The following is a 20,203-nucleotide window of genomic DNA, read 5'->3' as shown; positions in this document are numbered from 1 at the left end:
TTGTCTCCAATGAACAGCAGTACGAGTTTCTGGGTTCCAAGGCAGCAGCTCCTGGGGCGCATGGGCTGAAGGGTTGGATTCTGAAGGTGATTCAACCACAACCCTGAGCCTCTAGGGCTTTTCTACCAGGTAAGCTCGGAGGGCTGAAGGCTGAGTTAGCTGTATGGCCTCTGACCCCAATGGTAAAAGAGCAGCCAGAATTTCTAGCTAGATGCATGAACTCAGGTGGGATGAAATATATGGGGGCACTGGCATTTTCTAGCACACTTGCATCATCACCAAGTAACAAAAGCTTTGAGTACAGATAAAGCTCACTGATTTAAATTCTTATTGCTTCCCTGGGGTCTCATTTAAGGTTCCTACCAAAGATCAGCCCTTTGCTCCTAGGAATGGCAAGTGTTAAGACCAAGTATTTGGACACATAAAACCATAAACTTACTTGAGTGTTGCTTTTTCAACTATAACTGATTCATACATTAATATAATGTGGTGAAAGCAAGTAAAATCAAATCTGAGGCTTTGACATTATTTGTTGAGTATATTTAATTTTATTATATTTTAAAATCTGAAAACTGTAAAACAGTATTTATACAAACACCTGAGGACTGTTTAACTGGGCACAGCATCTTCACACAAACAATTTGAGAGAAGACCAAGTTTAAATTAGAATTTTGTCTTATAACACAAAATGAATAACAACATAGATGAAACCACCCTTTAAATAGTAGCGTTCTCATATAAAGTACATTTGGTTTTCTAAAAAAGAAAATGTACATTCTTGCCCCTGGTGTACATTTCATTGGCATTTATAACAAATGGCTAATACTTTTAGCACAGATTTCATAGCTTATAAACAATACACCAAAGTTATACAAAGTAATAACAATAAACATATAGCACCATTTCCCCTTGAAAGTTCTAACTTTAAAAATAAAGCCCAAAATGATAAGTCTGAATTAATGCATCTTCCAAAATTTAGCAGAATAAATGGCTCAGAACTAAGCAAATTAACTAGCAACATTGCATAGGACAGAGAACTTCCCTGTATGGAAACCTATGGATTGTTTCTTATCCCCTGAAGACTAAGCTGAGAGGTACTAGTGATAGCAAATGATGCACATATTTTTTCAGGATAAAAACATCCAACTATATAAATAGTTAACCATTACCTCTGTGACAGTGCAAAGTGCCATATTAAATTCAAAAAGAACAGATTTACTTGTTTGAATACCTACAGGTATAGAATAATATATAAATATGGTATAGTATCTGTATGAGGAATAAACACAGACAATAAAATATATATATTTTAAAAATTTGGGGACAGGTGTCTTCATATAGAGATGTGAGAAATGAATGCTTAGTTAAATGTCTAAGTTTAGAGAAAATATGTAAAGTTTTGAAATAGGTATTTCATTGAAAAAATTTAATCAGACTCCATCCAAACCACCCTTGTAGTATAATATCTCCTGCATAAAACAACCATTCTATCTTATAATTGTTCAAAATTTATCAAAAACTGATAAGAACACTTTATGAAAGTTTATAAGCTTGTTTTTTTCTTTAAATATGAACAAATACAACATACAGAGAGATAGTAACGAAAGGAAAGTAATTTATATGGCTATTCCCTTTCCGGAAATTGGTAGAACACGAACAGAACACTGCAGTAACAGACAAAATATTTGAAAAAGAGATGATATCTACAGTTGCATCTTTAAATTCTTTTCTAAGGAAAACTTCTCATGGATTCCATTAGAGAGACTGTCAGTCCCTGATACTTTCCCCTTTGGGATGTAGCTGTTTTGGTTTTATATATAAACATTAATCAAAATCAAAGGTGTTTCTCTGTTTCCTGCATGAAGTATATTTGTAAACTGTACAATAAAATAATAAACTGCAAAGTGTAAAATAATAAAAAGACATAAAGAACTGCCAATTTGAATATGCTAATACTAACGTTAATTTCTTTTAAAGAAGTAGATTGGACTTGTAATGTAGTTCTGCAATTCTGGATATAACATAGTTTTAGAGGAACTGTCTACAAAACAAAAACTGCTACAAGAATAAAAATACTTTTAAATTAAAAAGTTAAAGACAACTGAAAATTATGTCTAATCTAACCTTATACATTTTTTTAATCAAATTTTCCTTCTTTAAGTTTTTCAATATGGTAACATAACTTTAAGGCTGGCCCCAACTTCAGCCCCATATACTTCATTACCACATCACTTTTGAGTAGTAGCAGAGCCTTCCCATCAATTTCCTACAAAGAGAAAGAAATTGTAATTAATACTGATTTCATATTTTGTCAAGTTACTTACATATAAGAACATGTAAAATAGAGAGCAGCTGTACACTCTCAATATATATTCTCTATATATGCATTTATTTCCTGAAAACTATTAAAAATATAACTTATACGTGAAGCATCATTTGAAAATTTCTAAATTCACTTCAAATTTTAAGAAAAAGGAAATTTAACCCAGTATCTTTGAAAAATGGCCTTTGCATCAAACTATCTGATTTTAAATACTATGTGTTGAATAAAATACCACATATCTATGACAAAGGGTAGAAACTATGAACTGCAGAAATGAATTTCAAATGGTCATTAACTTTCTCAGAAAGGCTGAGAATATGCGTATATCAGCATTAATGCAAACTGTAAATGTGCTATATACAGTGTTGTTATTATTTTGAAAGCTATTCAGTTAGTTGTATGAAGCTAATTAGATACTAAAACTTATTACTGATTTTCTTACAATGTCAAAAAGGATACACAGATATTTGGTCATGAATCTGATTTGTTAGAAAAGACTATAAACATTATTTAACAGACATAAGGAATCCTCCTAAAATTCTTTATTTTCTTAATTAAGCAATTTATGTCATGTACACATTATTTGCTTTTCATGAGCTGCTATTTAAAATAAAGCTGCACTTAATCTTATATAGTTATTGAATCATGGGGCATGATAACAAGGAGGCTACCATGTCACAGCTGTGATCACTCCCTCCTACTCATGGTCCTGGGGCCAAGCAGGGAGCAGGTGGGGAGGAGGATCCTTGTAGCTGTTGTTACAAAAGAGAAGACATCTGAGAGTGGCCATGCCAAATCATCTTCTCTTGAGAACTTGAAGACTTGTAGTATTTTATGTACTTGGATACCCATTTAAAGTACAGATCCAGCCTCTACCGTTTAAGGGTCTAAATTTGGGCAAAGTAAACTTTCTCACATATGGAAAAATCAGTTGATAGGGTTCCCCCACCATCCACACTAATCAGTATCCAACTCGAGGGCCTGCGGAGAGGTCATTCAAAGTCATTACAGCAGGAAAACCGGATCAAAAGATACATTACATGTTGCCTGAAGAGGTCGGCGAGGGGGCCTGATATCTGAGGATCTTTATGTTTCACGAACTGTATCACTTCATCCACAGACCAGGTTGAAGGGTCCTTAGAGAAGCCTTGTTTCAGGACACTGGGGTCAGGTACAGCTATATAACTTGGAGCTTCAATGGGGGGATAAAAGACAAGTCATACTTGACCTGATTATTATCCTGAAAGAAGAGATGTTAAGTAGGGAGTAATTGTCTCATTCCTGGAACCTACTGTGAAGTACTACAGCATGGACCCAGGACTCCAAGGTAAAATACAGTGAAAGCCTAGATAAAGATGACCTGAGGATGGCTACCCAAGAACATCCCACCTGACCTCCCCCAAACAACAAAAGCAGCCTCAGAAGATACCTTAGAGTTTCAAATATCATAGAACAGACTAAGCAATCTGAGGCCTCTTTGGCCACAGGCAAATACAGCAAAAGATATGTTACTTGGGTTAAATTAGGTTAATCTAAGCTAATTTATTGCTTTCTTACTTTAAGTATTTCAAAGAACTTCTCTCTTTCTCCTCTTGATATCTCCAGATTAGGTTTACTTTACCAGCTAATTGCAATGGAAATTCCCAGAATTTACAGTTTTATAATTGCTTAAATTTATTCACTTTAATCAATGAATTTTCAATAAACCCCATTATCTCTGAGAATCAAATCAGTTCTTTTAGTGACTCTCTCCCATGTATTCAATATGGATATTTTTTGGCATAACTTTATTCTATAAGTGCCTGTCTCTCAAGGCTTAAATGCTTATCTTAATTCTGAAGACAAAAATAATCTTGTGCTTAGCTAGGTCAGGAGTAACTTTAAAGGTCAGAAGTAACTTTAACATTATACTGAATACCTCCTTCAAGTTTCACTGCATTGTAATAGATATTTTGGTTGAAGGTTTGTATGTTTAAAAAAGAAGTAACTGAGATATGAAACAATTTAAGTGCGCATACCTCAAAAAGTTTTAGCTGTGCTGTTCACTAAGTTGTACCAAAATTTCTTTGCGTCCAGACAAGTATTCATTTACTCTACCAGAGTGTTTGACTCTCTAAAGTTAGTGTATGATAACAGAAATGGGTTTTGTAATTCGCTAAGAAGATTTGTTTCTCTAAACAAGGATTGTCAACTCAAATTTGATCTTTTTGTGTGTGTGAATTAGTGAAAAGTGCACCTTTTCTTTCCTATCATCTGGGCTCTGGCCATTTTAGGGGCAGTCTGAGTATTCACCCAGGGAAAGGGCAAAGGAAAACAGAAGATAGAAGAACTCATAATTTTTTGTGTAGCTCAGAATTTTATATATTTTCTTTATAAATAGTATAACTTTGATATGAAATAAAAACTTTTTTTTTCTAAAATCTATCCTACTTTCTACTTGTCAGAGATAAAAATGTTAGTCTACCAAGAAATGCTACTGAGCTGTATCAACCCAACTAAAAATGATGATGGTATAGACTATGCCATGCCTAAGGCATTCTAACAATCCGGACAGAAAGAGTCTTCTCCTTTAACTCAAGGCAGACTCAATTTAATATTTAAAAAATTATTGGCAAGGCTAATCATACCTCTAAATTAACTTATATTTTTGTGGGATTTCTGGTTTCTGTCATCAGAATCTGGTGAAAAATAATCAAAGTCCAGTAATGCTCTTCTCCTTAATGGCTCTGTCTTATATACACTAGGAGATCAGTAAATATTTATGATATAAATAAAATGGAAGTGACGATTTTATCCCCCAAAATGTTACTGGATTTCTTTCCTATAATAAAAATCAACAATTTGTTTCATTCAAATATCAGGGTGGGGCAGGGTAGAGCAGGGCAGGAGGTGGTGTGAGCATCACTGGCAATCAGGGGTAAATTCAGCTTTAAGTAACAGTTCTAATAACTTAAGGAAAATAATAGTAATAACTCTAGACAGCTTCCAAGTGAAATGCTTACCGATTCTCTGGAGATGTGGATGGCACAGTGGTTAAGAATACAGCCCTGAAGCCAGAGCTCCTGTACTGGCCAAGCCACTTTCTAGCTGGGAGACCTTAGTTAAGTGAATTCTCAGATTTCTCACCTGAAAATGTTTACCAGCATCTATACCTCAAGGAATTGTTGTAAAGATGTAATGTATGAAGCTATGTAAAATATTATGTGCCTGGCATATAATGTCAGATAGTGATGAAGATGATGATGATTTCTATTACTATTAAGTAATGTTATTACTATTAAGTCTTTCCACTCCTAGGAAGACCAGAGGCATCCTCAAACCCTGAAACAGGCTACTTTGGCATGGCAGTGTTAGATAAACATTTGGAAGTGAGATATTCAGCATTAGAAGTAACCTTTTAGAGCCTTCTATTCAGAAGGCCTGTCTTCATAAGCTCATATATTGTAAAAATATCTGAAAATACAGGGTACACTACCTTTATAATATGAACATCTATCTTCAGCCCCTCTACAAAATTCACTCCAAAACCAGAGACAATCTACACAGGGTAGGAGATGGGGGTAGAGAGATATTAAATTTGTCACAGCATGTGTACAGTGGGGTTGCCCATAGCTAATACCCATTATGAAAGGCAAGAGAGTTAGTTGATACTTCCTTTACTCCTCAAACTTGCCTAGATGCCTATCTGGTGAAAAAAGACAAAACACTTATTCCCCCCCACCCCAGCATCCTTATTCCTTAAAAGGGTACAGGATAGTAGCTAACTTTGCACATGGAAGGCAGTTCTGGTGCTTTCCAAATGAGCAGTAGGATGCTGTCCTGTTTATACATATCATGTTCTCCTGAGGGGTCCGAGGGAATGACTGGCAGTGTGGAAAATGGGAAAATGGCTGCAGCAACAGGATGCCAGAGCCCAGATCTGGGAGCCACACACAGGCTGAGGCCAGGAAAGGACTCGAGAGGGACAAGGAAAAGAGTACATCAGAAAGAAGAGGGAGTGCATCCTTCTAGGCCTCAGAGTCACGCGGGGTTTGTGAGTCCAGACAGTACCCAAGGAAATGATAAACTACGAGGGTGAGTCAAAAATTATCCGCACCCTGGCTACAGAAATTCTACAGCCAGAGTGCGGGTAATTTTTGACTCGCCCTTGTACAATGGATAGAAAACCACTAAACTGAGAAGTCTCTATCAGAAACATGGTTGGTGATCCAGATCCCCAGAAACAGTGCTGTAATGCCATGAGGGCTAGAGCAGCTGTAGCAGCTTGGCCCTGACAATGACGTGAAGGGGAGAACTCAACTTCCTCAATTTTCTCCAATGTGATAAACTCCCAGGGGATGTTGTGGGGCATGGAAACCTTAAGGGGAAAGATAAACACATTGGTTGAGAACCACTGTTTTTTGAATATACCTTCAGGTTTCCTCTGTGTTTGCAACTTAACTTCATGGTGATTGTTCTTGGTGGATGCTTTGTTCCCCACTAGTGGTAAAGTTGGGGTGCCTGGCACACTTGGAGAAACGTCCCAGGAGAGTGGGCTATAAGTGCTTACAGGACTTCTGCTGGCAGGACTTAAAGGACTTGCTGGCTTTAGTGGTGAGTTCTTAAACTCTTCAGGAGGCTCTTCCTCTGTGGGCATGCCATCTCCCTCAGAAGATAATACTTCTTCTACAAGAAAAAAAAGACAAAGCAGTAAGAAAAAAGACAGTTATCTTCAATAGACTTACAGCTCAAAAAATATTAAAAGGTCAAAAATCCCCTAATTGCCAACAACAGTTCACTTAAGCCATGCTATACTGAACCACGAACCTCTAACACAAAGCACATGGCCATCCCCTTCCTGGTGTTTATAGTAATGGACACTGTCCTGAAATCCAAATTGATTCTAATGACATCACCTGTTTTTCTCATGGCAACTAACCCTTGCCAGTCTTGCCACCAAGACTATGAACACGTCACTAAAGTACTTTTTTTTTTTAGGAATGCAGTTCTTCACAACTACTTGTTACAATATGATCACGCAGTTGGTTTCTAACATTTGCTTACTACTTGGGCACTTAAAACTTTCACTGGAGAAATGTACTAGGTTTTTCTACGCCTCTTTCTATCAGCTTTTAGCAGTACAAAGCTGAATGGAGGTGCTCAACAAAGCTGCCAAAGTAGTAGCCTAATTGCCAAACTGATTTGGGGAAATATACTCCTCTACTCCCAACATCAACACTCAAAAGCATACGTAAGTGATAGCAGAGTGACTTTTCTTCCCAATCTTGCGACGTGTAAATACTATTTACCTGTAGAGGCATGCACTTTTGTTTTGGGGAGCTTAGGAGAGAGAGGAGCAACATGAGGCACAGGTTGCTGAGAAGGTCGTTTGGTGCTTTTCTTTTCTGTTGTATCTTCTTTTAGTGTTTTCAAAAAAAGAGATTTGTCTGTTATAACTAATATACTCAAGTATTTTCATATTATCAGCATAAAACACTTTGTAAATCATTTGCCTACTATAACTTCATCAATAATTTATCAATTATTTGACTGATTATGAACAAGATGTGTTCATTTCATCCTATTAAATATTTCAGTGATATTATATTCAAGGGTTAAAAGCATTATGTCTAAGCTTCATTTATTCTAGGGTTATCATCACATCTTTCTAACTCTCAGGCAAGCGAGACAACCAATTGTAATGTGTCTAAAAAGGCCTGGGAAAATTGCTCCCATGAGCAAGAAAAGTTAAGAATTCAGAGTTAAAGAGAAGATAAGGGTACAATGAACACTCAGAGTTAAAGAGAAGATAAGGGTACAATGAACACTCCATTTTATAGGCAACAATCCTCGCCTAGGGCTACTCTTACAACAATTCTACTGCTTACTTATCATTCAACCAAATGCATTTCTTCCTAAAGGACCTCTTTAAGGCATAATCCTTAAAGACATCTCAATTTATTAATTACACTCTTACACTACATTAGACTACATTACAATCAATCAATATTTTGATTTAATCTCCAACTACAGGGAAAAATAAAGTACAACAGAAATCTATAAAGTAGGATGATAGACCTCCAGAGAGAAGAAAGACTACAATGAGAAAGTACCAAAGTCAAACTTCATCTAGTTCAAAATGGCTGGGGGCCAGGTATGCCTCTCAAAATCATTTGATAAGCAATCTTTAGCCATCCAGTTACTGACTGATTACTAATGAGTCTAAGAGCTCTCTCACCATTTGATTTTATTTTTAATCATCAACTACAAAACCAACAGGCAAAACATACTTCAGTGAATGAGAGAGATTTCTACAATTAGCACAGTCAAATTCTGAGAAATAATTGACTTTTTTCATACCCATTTAATGACACAGAAAATTTGAGTACTAAAGTATACAGTTTCTATAGTTTTCTATAGATATTTACCTCAGAATCATATCAAGATCAGAAAAAGTCTTTACTTATCTTTTACTTGTAACATTATAATACTTTCTTTATGAAAAGTTTATGAAGCTGGTATATGGTCTACTATCTGAGGTTGACAGAAACATAAAATTGATTCTTGACTTCTGCTTCTGGGTATCGTACTGAGCTCAGGCATGAAACTGTTCCTGCAGAGATAACTAGAAAAAGCCAGATAATTTACAAAGTACTTTAAAAGTCATCATATGCACTTCCAGGATGACTGATTAAGGACTTCGGAAAATCCACTCCTTCATAAAAATAATGAAAGCACTGGCAAAATTAACTTTTTCAAAACTCTGGATGCTAACTAAAGGTTTATGACAACCCAAAAAGCATTTATTCAAGAAAAAAGGCTGAATCGCAGAAAGAACAACAAATTCTGTGGCATTTTAGTTTCCCTAATATCATCCCCTTCACCCCAGTTTTGGAGCAGCCTTACAAACTAACAGCTTCGCAACTATAGTAGCTGTGAAAGCCAGCAGCCAGCCTAGCACTGTAGGGGACACAATGGATTTGGAACACTCTAAAAGCTCCACCCCCAGAGAACTGTCACTATTTGACCAAACTCGCAGCTCACTGAAAACCTGTGATCTCTGGGCTTGTTTTATTTGACTTAAATCAGAGCCTGCTCTGTGTGAAGAGCCTTATCTCTAAAGCACTGGTCAAAAACCAAAACAAAACAAAACCAAAAAAACCACAACAGTGGCAACTGTTTAACACTGTAGCTCCCTGAGGTAGTATTACCAGTTGGGGCTGACAAGAAGCTGACCAAGAATCTTAAAAGAAAAAACTGGTGAATGAGATGTCCATTAGGGAACTCTGAAAAGCACTGAGATATTCCTGGGAATCTAGAAGGCCATGTGTATGTACATGGTTGTATGAATGCTCAGGAAAGACTTTAGAAGGCCCTAATGTTTCATTTTTTGCTGACCTTGAAGCTCTGAACAAAGCAGATTTGTAAGCTGCCTCCTGGAGTGTTCAAAGTAAGTCCCAACACACACAAACAACCCTTTGGCAAAGACTGGGAGACATACTGGTTCCAGGCACTTAAGAAAATCCCTGTCCAATCATTAGCTGACCATTAAGCTAACTGAACAGACTTCAGTACCCACATATAACAAAATTAGCCCTGGAAAAGTCATTCATTAATCCAGGAAAGTCACTAAAAAACCAAACAGCAACAGCAACAGACCCTAGGAAGGGGGAGGGAACCTAGTTTTCAGAGTTGCTGCATTATATTACTTTTAAATTTCAATTAAAAAATTAACAGACATGCAAAGAAACAGAAAGTATGGCATGTACGTGGGGGAAAAAAGTCAACAGAAACTGCCTCTGAGGAAGCCCAGACACTGGACTTAACTAAGCAAAGATATCAAGTCAGTTATATTATGTATGTTCAAAGAACTTAAAAAAAAATCATGTCTAAAGAACTAAAGGAAAGTATAAAAACAATGTCTCACACTATTGATAAAGTGATAAAAAAAAGAACGAAATAGAAATTCAGGACTTGAAAAGTATAGTAAATGAAAAAAAATAAAAAATAAAAACCCTAGAGGGGCTCAACAGCAAATCTGAATTAGAAGAAGAAAGAATCACCAAATTTTTAAAAAGGTCAATTGAGATTATATAGTCTGAGGAACAGAAAAAAAAAAGAGAAAAAAATGAACAGACCTCAGAGACTTGTGGGACACCATCAAGCATACCATAATACACATAATGGGAGAGTCCTGGAAGGAGAGGACAGAGAGAGTAAGGAGCAGAAAGACTAGTTGAAGAAATAATGTCTAAAAGCTTCCCAAATTTAATGAAAAACATTAACTTCCATAATCCAAAAAGCTCAAAAATTTCCAATTATGATAAACGCAAACATATCCATACCTAGGAAAAACACAGTCAAACCATCAAAAGCAAACGACAAAGAGAATCTTGAAATCGGCAAAAGAAAAGCAAATCATCACATACAAAGGAGCCTCAATAAGATTAGCAACTGACTTCTCATCAGAAACTACAGAGGCTAGAACGAAGTGGGATGACAAATTCAAAGCACTGAAACAAAAAGATAGTCAACCAAGAATTCTGTATCTAGCAAAACTAACTTTTAAAAACCAGAGGAGAAAATAGGAAATTCTTCATAAAGAAAAACTGAGAGGATTCCTCACTTGCAGAGAGCTACCCTATAAGAAATACTAAAGAGACTCCTTCAAGTTGAAATGAAAATAGAGAATAACCTAAATCCATATTTTAAAAAAAGTACCAGTAAATATATTTGTGTTCGTAACTCTTTTCTTCTCCTTTCTCATTTAAAAGACAACTACATAAAGCAAAAATTATAAAACTGTATTTGATGTATAATGTATAAAAGATAATTTGTATGACAATAGTAGGACAAAGAAGGGGGCAGGAAACAAAGCTATGCTGGAACAAAGTTTTTGCAAAATGTTAAAATTAAGTTGGTATTAATCTAAACTAGATTGTTTTAAATTAAGATGTTAATTGTAATTCCCAGACAACTAGCTAAGAAAATAACTCCAAAAAACAGTAAAAAGAATAAGGAAATTAAAATGGTATACAAGAAAACATCTATTTAAAACAAAAGAAGGTAGTAATGGAGGAAAACATAATGAAAAAAAAAAGAGAGAGACATACAGAATGGTAGATGTAAATCCTACCTTATTAGTAATTATACTAAATGTACATGAAATAAACACTCCAGTAAAAAAATAGATTGGCAGAATGGATTTTTTTTAAAGTTTTAATTACAAACTTACTACAAGAGACACACTTTAAATTCAAATACACAAATAGGTTGAAAGTACAAGGGTGGGAAAAAATATACCATACAAACTAATACTTCAAAGAGGATTGAAATGGCTATACGAATGTCAGACAAAATAGACTTTAAGAAAATCCTAAGGAATTCATACACATACAAAAACTCAAAAGAGAACTAATAAACAAATTCAATAAGATTACAGAATACAAGATTAATATACAAAAATCAGACCTATTTCTATATACTTGCAATAAACAATCCAAAAATTAAGAAAATAATTCCATTTACAACAGCATGAAGAAGAATAAAATACTTAGGAGTGAATTTATCAAAAGAAGTCCCAGATGTACTCTCTGAAAACTATAAAACATTGTTGAAATAACTTAAATAAGACCTAAAAAATGGAAAGACATCCCATGTTCACAGACTAGAAGACTCAACATTAAGATGGCAACAATCCCCAAACTGATCCACAGATTCAACACAATCCCTATTAAAATCCCACCCAGCTTCTTTACAGAAACTGTCAAGCTTATCCTAAAATTCATATAGAAATGCAAGGGACTCGGAACAGCCAAAACAATCTTTAAAAAAGGAGAACAAAGTTGGAAAACTCATCCTTCCCAATTTCAAAACGCACTACAAAAAGCTACATTAATCAAGATAGTACAGTACTGCCATGAGAACTGACATAGAGATCAATGAAATAGATAGAAAATCCAGAAATAAACCCATTTATTTATACAAAATTCATTTTTGACTTGGGTGCCAAGACAAGTCAAGAGGAAAAAGTGGTCTTTTCAACAAATAGTGCCAGGGACAACGAGATATCCACATGTGAAAGAATGTCATTGGACCCCTGTATCTCACAACATATAGAAAAATTAATTCAAAATAGATGACTGACCTAAATAAATATTGATGTAACAGCTAAAACTATAAAATTGTTAGGATGAAACATAGCAGTACACTTTTATGAACTTGTATTAAGCAATGTTTGCTTAGATATGACAACAAAAGTACAAGAAATAAAAGAAAAAATAGATAAACTGGACTTGATCACAATTAAAAACTTTTGTATTCCAAAGGACACCATTAAGAAAATGAAAAGACAACTCACAGAATGGGAGAAAATATACGCAAAGCATATATCTGATATGGAACTTTTAACCAGAATATAAAGAATTCCTTATATATTATATTTATATATAACAAATATATACTTATATAATATAAATATATTTCTGTATAATAAAGACAACCCAATTAAAATGGGCAAAGGATTTGAATATACATTTCTCCAAAGATGATGTACAAATAGCCAATAAGCACATGAAAGATGCTCAACCTTAGCCACTAGGGAAATGCAAATCAAACCACAATGATGTACCTTTCAGGTTTTGATTCTCAAGTTAATCATGAATACAATAAGAAATTACTTTTCCACTTTGAATGAACAAAAACACTATATTATACATGTCTAACTAGTTTACTGTGGCTAAAAGGTTTACTTTGAGGAAGACACAGGAAAAACTGAATTATATAAGATTCTCAAGTTAATGTAGAACCTAATATAAAATAGAAGCACAATATAAAATTTTACATTTCTCTTACCTGATTTATTTTGATCATGCTCTGCAGGACTATGAGAAGGACTATGAGTATTACCTCTATAAGAGCTAAAAGGCTGGCTGCTCAAAAGGTTATCACACTGCAGGCTATGGCACAACGTCTCAAGAAAGCGAAGAGCAAATGATGCACTGTTCATTGGCGGGAGTTGGGTGTAATGAGTTTCCCCATCAAAGGAGGCTATTATAGGGAGAAAAAGAGGTCAGAGTTACATTACAGAAGATAAGAACCACAACATTAACAAAAATAAAAGCCATCAATTTAGGAAATGTATTATAAATCTAATGTGTGGTTTTTGTAATTTATAAAGGAAATTATAAAAGTTCCTCTTAAACACAATAGTATGAACTAATAAAAGCATTCTCATTTTAAAATATTCATAAAGTAAACAACAATAACAGAAACCCACTGATCTACAATACTTCCTGCTCTTTCAAACATTCCATGGGTACAAATGTAGTATCTGATCACACAATCATGAAAGCCATATGTATCTTCTCTCTTAATCACTTCTTGAATCACATTTTTATTTAGAGATTCTTATAGATTAGTCTGTTTTCTAAAAAAATTAAAATATATTAAGCTTACAGTATCTATAGTGAGCTTAATATAGCAGGTAAAAGGAAAATTCTGTACCTCTTATCTCGATATACAATATTACTCTGACATTATTTGTCTATTTTGAAAGTTAAACTTTCCAAACCAGGGGTAAAGTCTATAAACATATAATTATTATACATATTCTATTATATTAATGTAATAAATGTCCAAATATTATAGTTAATAGAATACAAATTTATAAAATAATCTATGTATTATAAAATCCGGCAATTCTTGAAACCTAAAATCAAATCAGGGAATAAAAGCTGATAAAGGATTAGATGAGCATACCAGTTATCACTTCTCCTCCACGATGATCTTGCGTAAGGAATTCAAAAACAGTCTTACTCTGAATGGCACAATCCACGCAGGCCTGCACTGTCCGCCGGAGCACCACATTGACGGGACCTGGGCCAAAGTGGTCCGGCAGCTGCTGAATTTTCTTCTGATCCAGGTGAGGGCCAGAGCTTCCATGTTTGTTTATATAGACACAGACTTGATGAAAAATGTGTATATAGATATAACAAACAATGAGACAGGTTAGAAGGAACATAAACACTACATAATCACTATATATCCCATTAGCCACGCTTCACTCAAAGAGAATGTAAACATAGTTAATATCAATGATCATTTCTGCTACCTAAAAATATGTATGTAAATACATTTTCACATTTTGTAAATACATTAAATCTAGAAAGAAATAATCCAAATGCTATTCAATTTTCAAGAATTCTGCCCAAAATGATTATAATAAAAACAATAGAAGTTTTAGTAGCATCACAAAACAATTCTTCACACATTCTCAGATTATACAAAATGGGTTAAAGACAAGAATATTTTCACTTTTTAACTATAATCACAGTATAAGAATTTTCTTTCAAAACTGGTCATGTTAGCACACTCCTTTTGGACTGAATTTATTTTAAATCAACAATATTGCACTTTGATTATACAGTATTTTCTAAAGTAACCAAATAATTTAAGATATGTGTCACAGTAAGTTCTAATGACCTAGAGAAATTTTTTTCATTAATTTTAAGAAAATAAAAATTTTCTTTATATACATGCTGAGGTTCACAGAAGAAAATTTTTTAAAAATGCTTTTCTTCGTATAATAAAAACATTTAGAATTTAGAAGCAAATAATCTATAATCACAATCAGTCAAGTTTCCCTAATTTTTCTTCAATGAGAATCAACAAATACAAATCAACATACAACGTAATATGACTATTACCAGAAACATACTGTCCTCCTAAATCAAGAGGCACACTATTTTTATCCACTACTTAATTTATTGCAAAATTTCCATGTATACAAAGTCTAAATTTAGTACAATAAAAACTCATTATTTGGCCTCTCTGGTGGCGCAGTAGTTAAGAATCCGCCTGCCAATGCAGGGGACACGGGTTCGAGCCCTGCTCTGGGAAGATCCCACATGCCATGGAGCAACTAAGCCTGTGTGCCACAACTACTGAGCCCACGTGCCGCAACTACTGAAGCCCAAGCGCCTACAGCCCGTGCTCTGCAGCAAGAGAAGCCACCGTAATACGCCTGCGCACTGAAATGAAGAGCAGCCCCCACTCTCCACAACTACAGAAAGCCTGCACATAGCAATGAAGACCCAATGCAGCCAATTAATTAATTAATTTTTAAAAATTCTTAAAGAAAACCACATTAATCTCACTTTCACTATGTTGAAAATATATGCTAATTCAACTTTGTGGCAACAGCCAGAGGAAGCATGGACTCTGTCACAGAATGAAACAGCTATTAAAAACTTAACCTGAGGTGCTGATGGCATGGACAAAGTTCTACTGAACATAAGTGAGCTAAACAAGGATTTCAATGTTTACACTCATTTAGCTAGTCTGCCCTCCTAATGGACTAAAAATTAGAAATAATAAAGTGACAAAATGGGGTATGTTACAATAATCATTTTTAAAGTGATTTCTATCTCAAAAAATTAAATTATAATTTCTTTTTGGTAAGAAAAGAACAATTGAGGGGAAAAGTCCAGGAAACAGAAGAATGTAAGAAAGGTAATTAAGGATACAGGAGAGGAAGCAATAAAATTTGCTTTAAAAAACAGGAAAGGAATAAGGAAATTTGCAGATGACAAATAAAACGGATTGATTAGTTCAGGTGTCTGTCATTTCACACTCTTCACATAGCAAAGAACAATTTAAAGTCATCATGCCCCCTGACAGGCAAGGATCTGTGAAAATTTTAAAAGGAATTAAAAAAAGGTTTGAGGCAGCTTTAAAAATACATACAAGACAAAATGACAAACTGTGAATGAGATAATGGGAAAACGAATAAATGTGACAATAATGTAAATTTTATCAATCTTACAAAGAGGGATAAAATATCTTAAGGGTGTTGAATTTTCAAGTGACTCGTGTATTTAAACTGTTTTTCCTTAACATCAAAATGAACAACCAGAATTTAAAAATATTTTTATATAAAAAATACTAAAAGAAATGTTTATTATCATCCTTTTTTCCCTCATTTTATTTCCAGGACTTCAAAGACACTGAAAATAATAAAACAAAAGATAACTAATTTTATACTCTGTTAAAAATACTAATTTACCTGTAGACATCACTATTTTAGATGACCCAGGAACAGCATCCTTATCATATGAAACATTATCATCTTCTCTGACCAGCTCATTTAAAGAAGTTGAAGATGTGGAACGCACAGGAATACATTTTTCCTGTTAAAAAAAAATATTCTTAAATAAGGAGGTCAGAAAATTATTGGCATCACTGGTTCACAAATGATCAGTTGTCGGAAGTGCTCTGGGTTGGAAATCCCTGTGTCACAAAATGCAGTACTTTTCAAACTGTGCTCCTAAGAGGGGCCCATAAGCTGGTTAGGTAGGAGAGGAAGAGACCAAGAGGCTGGGATTCCCAATGCTACCCCTGTCCCAACTAGTCACACCTTAGCCAAAATAATTCACTCTGTAAAACCTGTTTTATTTTTTTGAGGTTCCCTATAAGTTTTTTACACTGCTGAAGTAGTTTGGAAATCTAATCCAGCAATTCATCAAATGAGGGTGGGGGACCTTAACAAGGTAGAAGACAAAGTTTGTCTTCAGAAACCAGTCACTCATCTGGGTTTTTACCATATCTAGCCTGCATTTCTCCATATTACACACAATAATTCTGACAAAATTACAAGTGGCTTGCTGAAGTCCATACAAAATTATGCCTGTTATATGTAAGAACCAAATGTCTTCTGGGTATTGTTAAACATCACTAGTGTTTTGTTTAGTTTATATCAACTCTTGGGGTTTTCTAGGAGCTACCTTCAAACACAACTTTTCAATATAAAAGAAGGGGATCTTGTGCCTAGAAAAGGTATTAATAGAAGATATTTAAAAGGCAGGGACAAAGGAGAAAAAAACAGAACACTCAGTGTTGCTGGATTTTTCTTTACTTGTTTAAATTCGTGAATGTCATTTGGGTTCACAGTATCATAGTAAATTGTTTTTAAAGTACTAAATTACAATTATTATGTCAATATATTCTCGTTCTTTCAGTATTTTAAAAATCTAAAATCTAAATCCTTCGACTTAAGACATACCAAAATAGTGTGTTTGAACTAACAACGTAGACCGAATACATTTATTTGGAAAATGTGCTTCCATACTTCTAGAATGCTTAAGGAGGGGAAGAAAATAATTGACGAAGGAGAGTATTGCAAGACCAATTCTTACTCTAGTTCAAAGAGTTGACTCTATCTTTTTATGATGAAATAATGAAGCTAAAGAAGATGAAGGTGAATTGAAATGCTTCCTTTGAAACAAAAAAGTTTATTATCAAAAAAATTACATTATCTTTCCCTTGCCCCTCCTCACCACCATAAAACAATATTTTCAGAAAGATCTCTTCGAAATTGTCAAATCAGCATTGGAATTATTTGCAAATATAGGCATCAAGAGATACTTTTTGGGGTTATCATATCTTGACCATATACCAACTAATCACAAAGACTTTTATTAGCAGCTGGAAAATATGTACTAAATATATGCATCAATGACACCCTTGATATATTTTAATTTCTAAAATGCATTTAAAATAAATGACTTGCCTTTAAATTTCATTAACTTTCCTTAATTTTATATAATTTATTTTTAATTTAAAAAATTTCACCTGCTAAGAATTTACATTAGAATAATCTGCTTATTTGATTTTTTCAATATTATTTTACATTTGAAATATATTCAGTTTTATTGACTTTTGATTTTTATTTTATAAATTTTGAATGCCGTTTAAAACAAAATACCAACATTAATGTGAGTTTTTTAAATGAAAATGGTATTGTCATTTTGCTCCATACTGCAAACATTAGTTGAAAGAAAACAGAAATGTTATATATACTGATATCAGATGGCTCAACTCAGAAATGTTTAAGGTAATACTGCTGAAATTTAATTTAGTTCTAATAGATCTAGAAAGATTCTATATCTTTATATTTAGAGTGTATTTCTTGTAGACAGGATGTACTTAGATCTTTAAAAAAATCCATTTTGATAATCTCTTTTAATTGAAAAGTTTAGTCTACTAAATTTTAAAGTAATTATTAGTAAGTTTGGGCCTGTGTCTACCATTTATTGTTTGTTTTCTCTTTGTTTCCTTCCTCTGTCCTTTCCTTTTTCTTTTTTTTCCCTTTCTTGATTACCTGAATAGTCCTTAGAATTCCACTTTAATTTTCCAACTGGCTTTTTAGCGGTATTTCTTTGCATTTGTATTTTTACAATATGCCCTGGGAGTTACAATGTACAATCCACATAAAGTTAATATTGTACTGCTTAACAGAAAATGTTGAAACCTTGCAATGATACAAAGCCATATCCTCCACCCCCAAGTCTTTATATTTTTTATGCAGTATATCTATGTATGTTATAAACCCCACAATACTGTATTATAATTATTGCTATAGATAATCCTATTTTTATAAAGAAATTAAGAGGACAAAAGCAAAAAGAAAGTCATTAGCATTTACCTAGAGATAAACTTCCTTCAGCATTTCTTACAGTGTTTATCTGCCAGTGATGAATTTTTTTGTATGCTTTTATCTGAAAATGTCTTTAGTTCTTCATTCTTGAAGAGTATTTTTGCTGAATATAAAATTTTGCATAACCCCTCTCCTCCTATGTGTATTCCCCCCAACCAGAGTCTGTCTGCCTCCAATCATTCTCCAGTGTCTTCAGGTAGCTGCTTTTTCTATTATTTCCAGATTTTAGAGTTTTCTTTGGGGGAGTCAGGTAGGATGTAACTCTAGCATCACTGAATTTATCACACTTATTTCACTCTCACCCCCTTTTTACTGAGGTATAATTTATGTACAGTAAAATTCACTTCGCATTGATTTTTAAAGTATACAGAGTTTTAAATAAACTGGCCCAAACATAAATACACCCATGCAGTATTTTCAATGTGGTTTTGAAGAGGTTGAACACTATTCAGTTTTAAATTTATCCAAGTCGTTAAAAGAAATAATCTTGATGGCTACGTAGGCCTTAAGAAGCCTTACATACTTTTTTTTAAATTTTAATTAAGTACAGCTGATCTACAATGTTGTGTTTAACTTTTGCTGTACAGCAAAGTGACTCAGTTATATATATATATATATTCTTTTTCACATTCCTTTCCATTATGGTTTATCACAGGATATTGAATATAGTTCCCTGTGCTCTACAGTAGTGCCTATTGTGTATTCATCCTATATATAATACCTTACATCTGCTAATCCTAAACTCCCAATCCCTCTCTCCCCCTCCCCCCTTGTAAAAAGCCTTATATACTCTTGGTACATTCCTAAAAGGTGTCATAACACTCTTAGTAAGTCCTAAACTGTATATTTAATAATAGGGCACTACAGAGACCTGTAATACAAATTAGTGGGAGATACAACTAACCTTTCTTCCTGACTTTGGGCCTTTTTTCCTTGGCGTGATATTTTTAACAGAACTTCCCTTCTTGGGGACTGAAGTACGTCCAGGTGGTTTAGTCCGACCTGATTTTTTGATCGGCTGTGTTGATAATATTACAGCAGTTTTCTGTGGAGACTGCATTGAACACTGGGTTGCTTTGGAAGAAGACTGTGTTTTTGCTAAATTCTTTGTAACAGGAACTGAGGAAAAAAACAACACAAAAATACAATTAAAGTAAATGACATAATTAAGGTATTTTCTTCTTATGATTCAAAAGAAATTTAACTCAATCTTTAAAAATATTTCAAAGGTTATTCACTGAAAACTACTTAAAACAAAGGTACCATTAAAAATCAAGTTTTAGGTATTTAAGATTTCAGATTATCAGGAAATAGTCTGAGTCTCTAGAAAAAATAAAGAGGCTTTTACAATAAGGACCAATAACTTCAAACTTATTTAGCACAGTGAAAATTTCTATCAATTAACC

At 34.0% G+C, this 20,203-nt stretch overlaps 1 protein-coding gene across 1 annotated transcript in view; it reads right to left on the bottom strand.

The window, feature by feature from the left end:
* Positions 1–552: 552 nt before the first annotated feature.
* The window catches only part of SCML2 (Scm polycomb group protein like 2), an 89,069-nt gene continuing 69,418 nt past the window's right edge, over positions 553–20,203 (bottom strand). Inside the window, exons 8-16 of the mRNA XM_057718316.1 lie at positions 19,702–19,916; positions 16,368–16,491; positions 14,063–14,266; positions 13,157–13,351; positions 7,612–7,719; positions 6,734–6,988; positions 5,799–5,861; positions 3,364–3,515; positions 553–2,266 (exon numbers count right to left, since the gene is read on the bottom strand). Coding sequence (XP_057574299.1) covers positions 2,138–2,266; positions 3,364–3,515; positions 5,799–5,861; positions 6,734–6,988; positions 7,612–7,719; positions 13,157–13,351; positions 14,063–14,266; positions 16,368–16,491; positions 19,702–19,916 — 1,445 coding nt within the window. The 3' untranslated portion in view covers positions 553–2,137. The remainder of the gene's footprint in view (positions 2,267–3,363; positions 3,516–5,798; positions 5,862–6,733; positions 6,989–7,611; positions 7,720–13,156; positions 13,352–14,062; positions 14,267–16,367; positions 16,492–19,701; positions 19,917–20,203) is intronic.

The sequence above is a fragment of the Hippopotamus amphibius genome, chromosome X (assembly GCF_030028045.1).
Source record: "Hippopotamus amphibius kiboko isolate mHipAmp2 chromosome X, mHipAmp2.hap2, whole genome shotgun sequence".
NCBI classification, from domain to species: Eukaryota; Metazoa; Chordata; class Mammalia; order Artiodactyla; family Hippopotamidae; genus Hippopotamus; species Hippopotamus amphibius.
The sequence above is the reverse complement of the archived record's forward strand: the minus strand, read 5'-3'. Positions and strand labels throughout refer to the sequence as shown.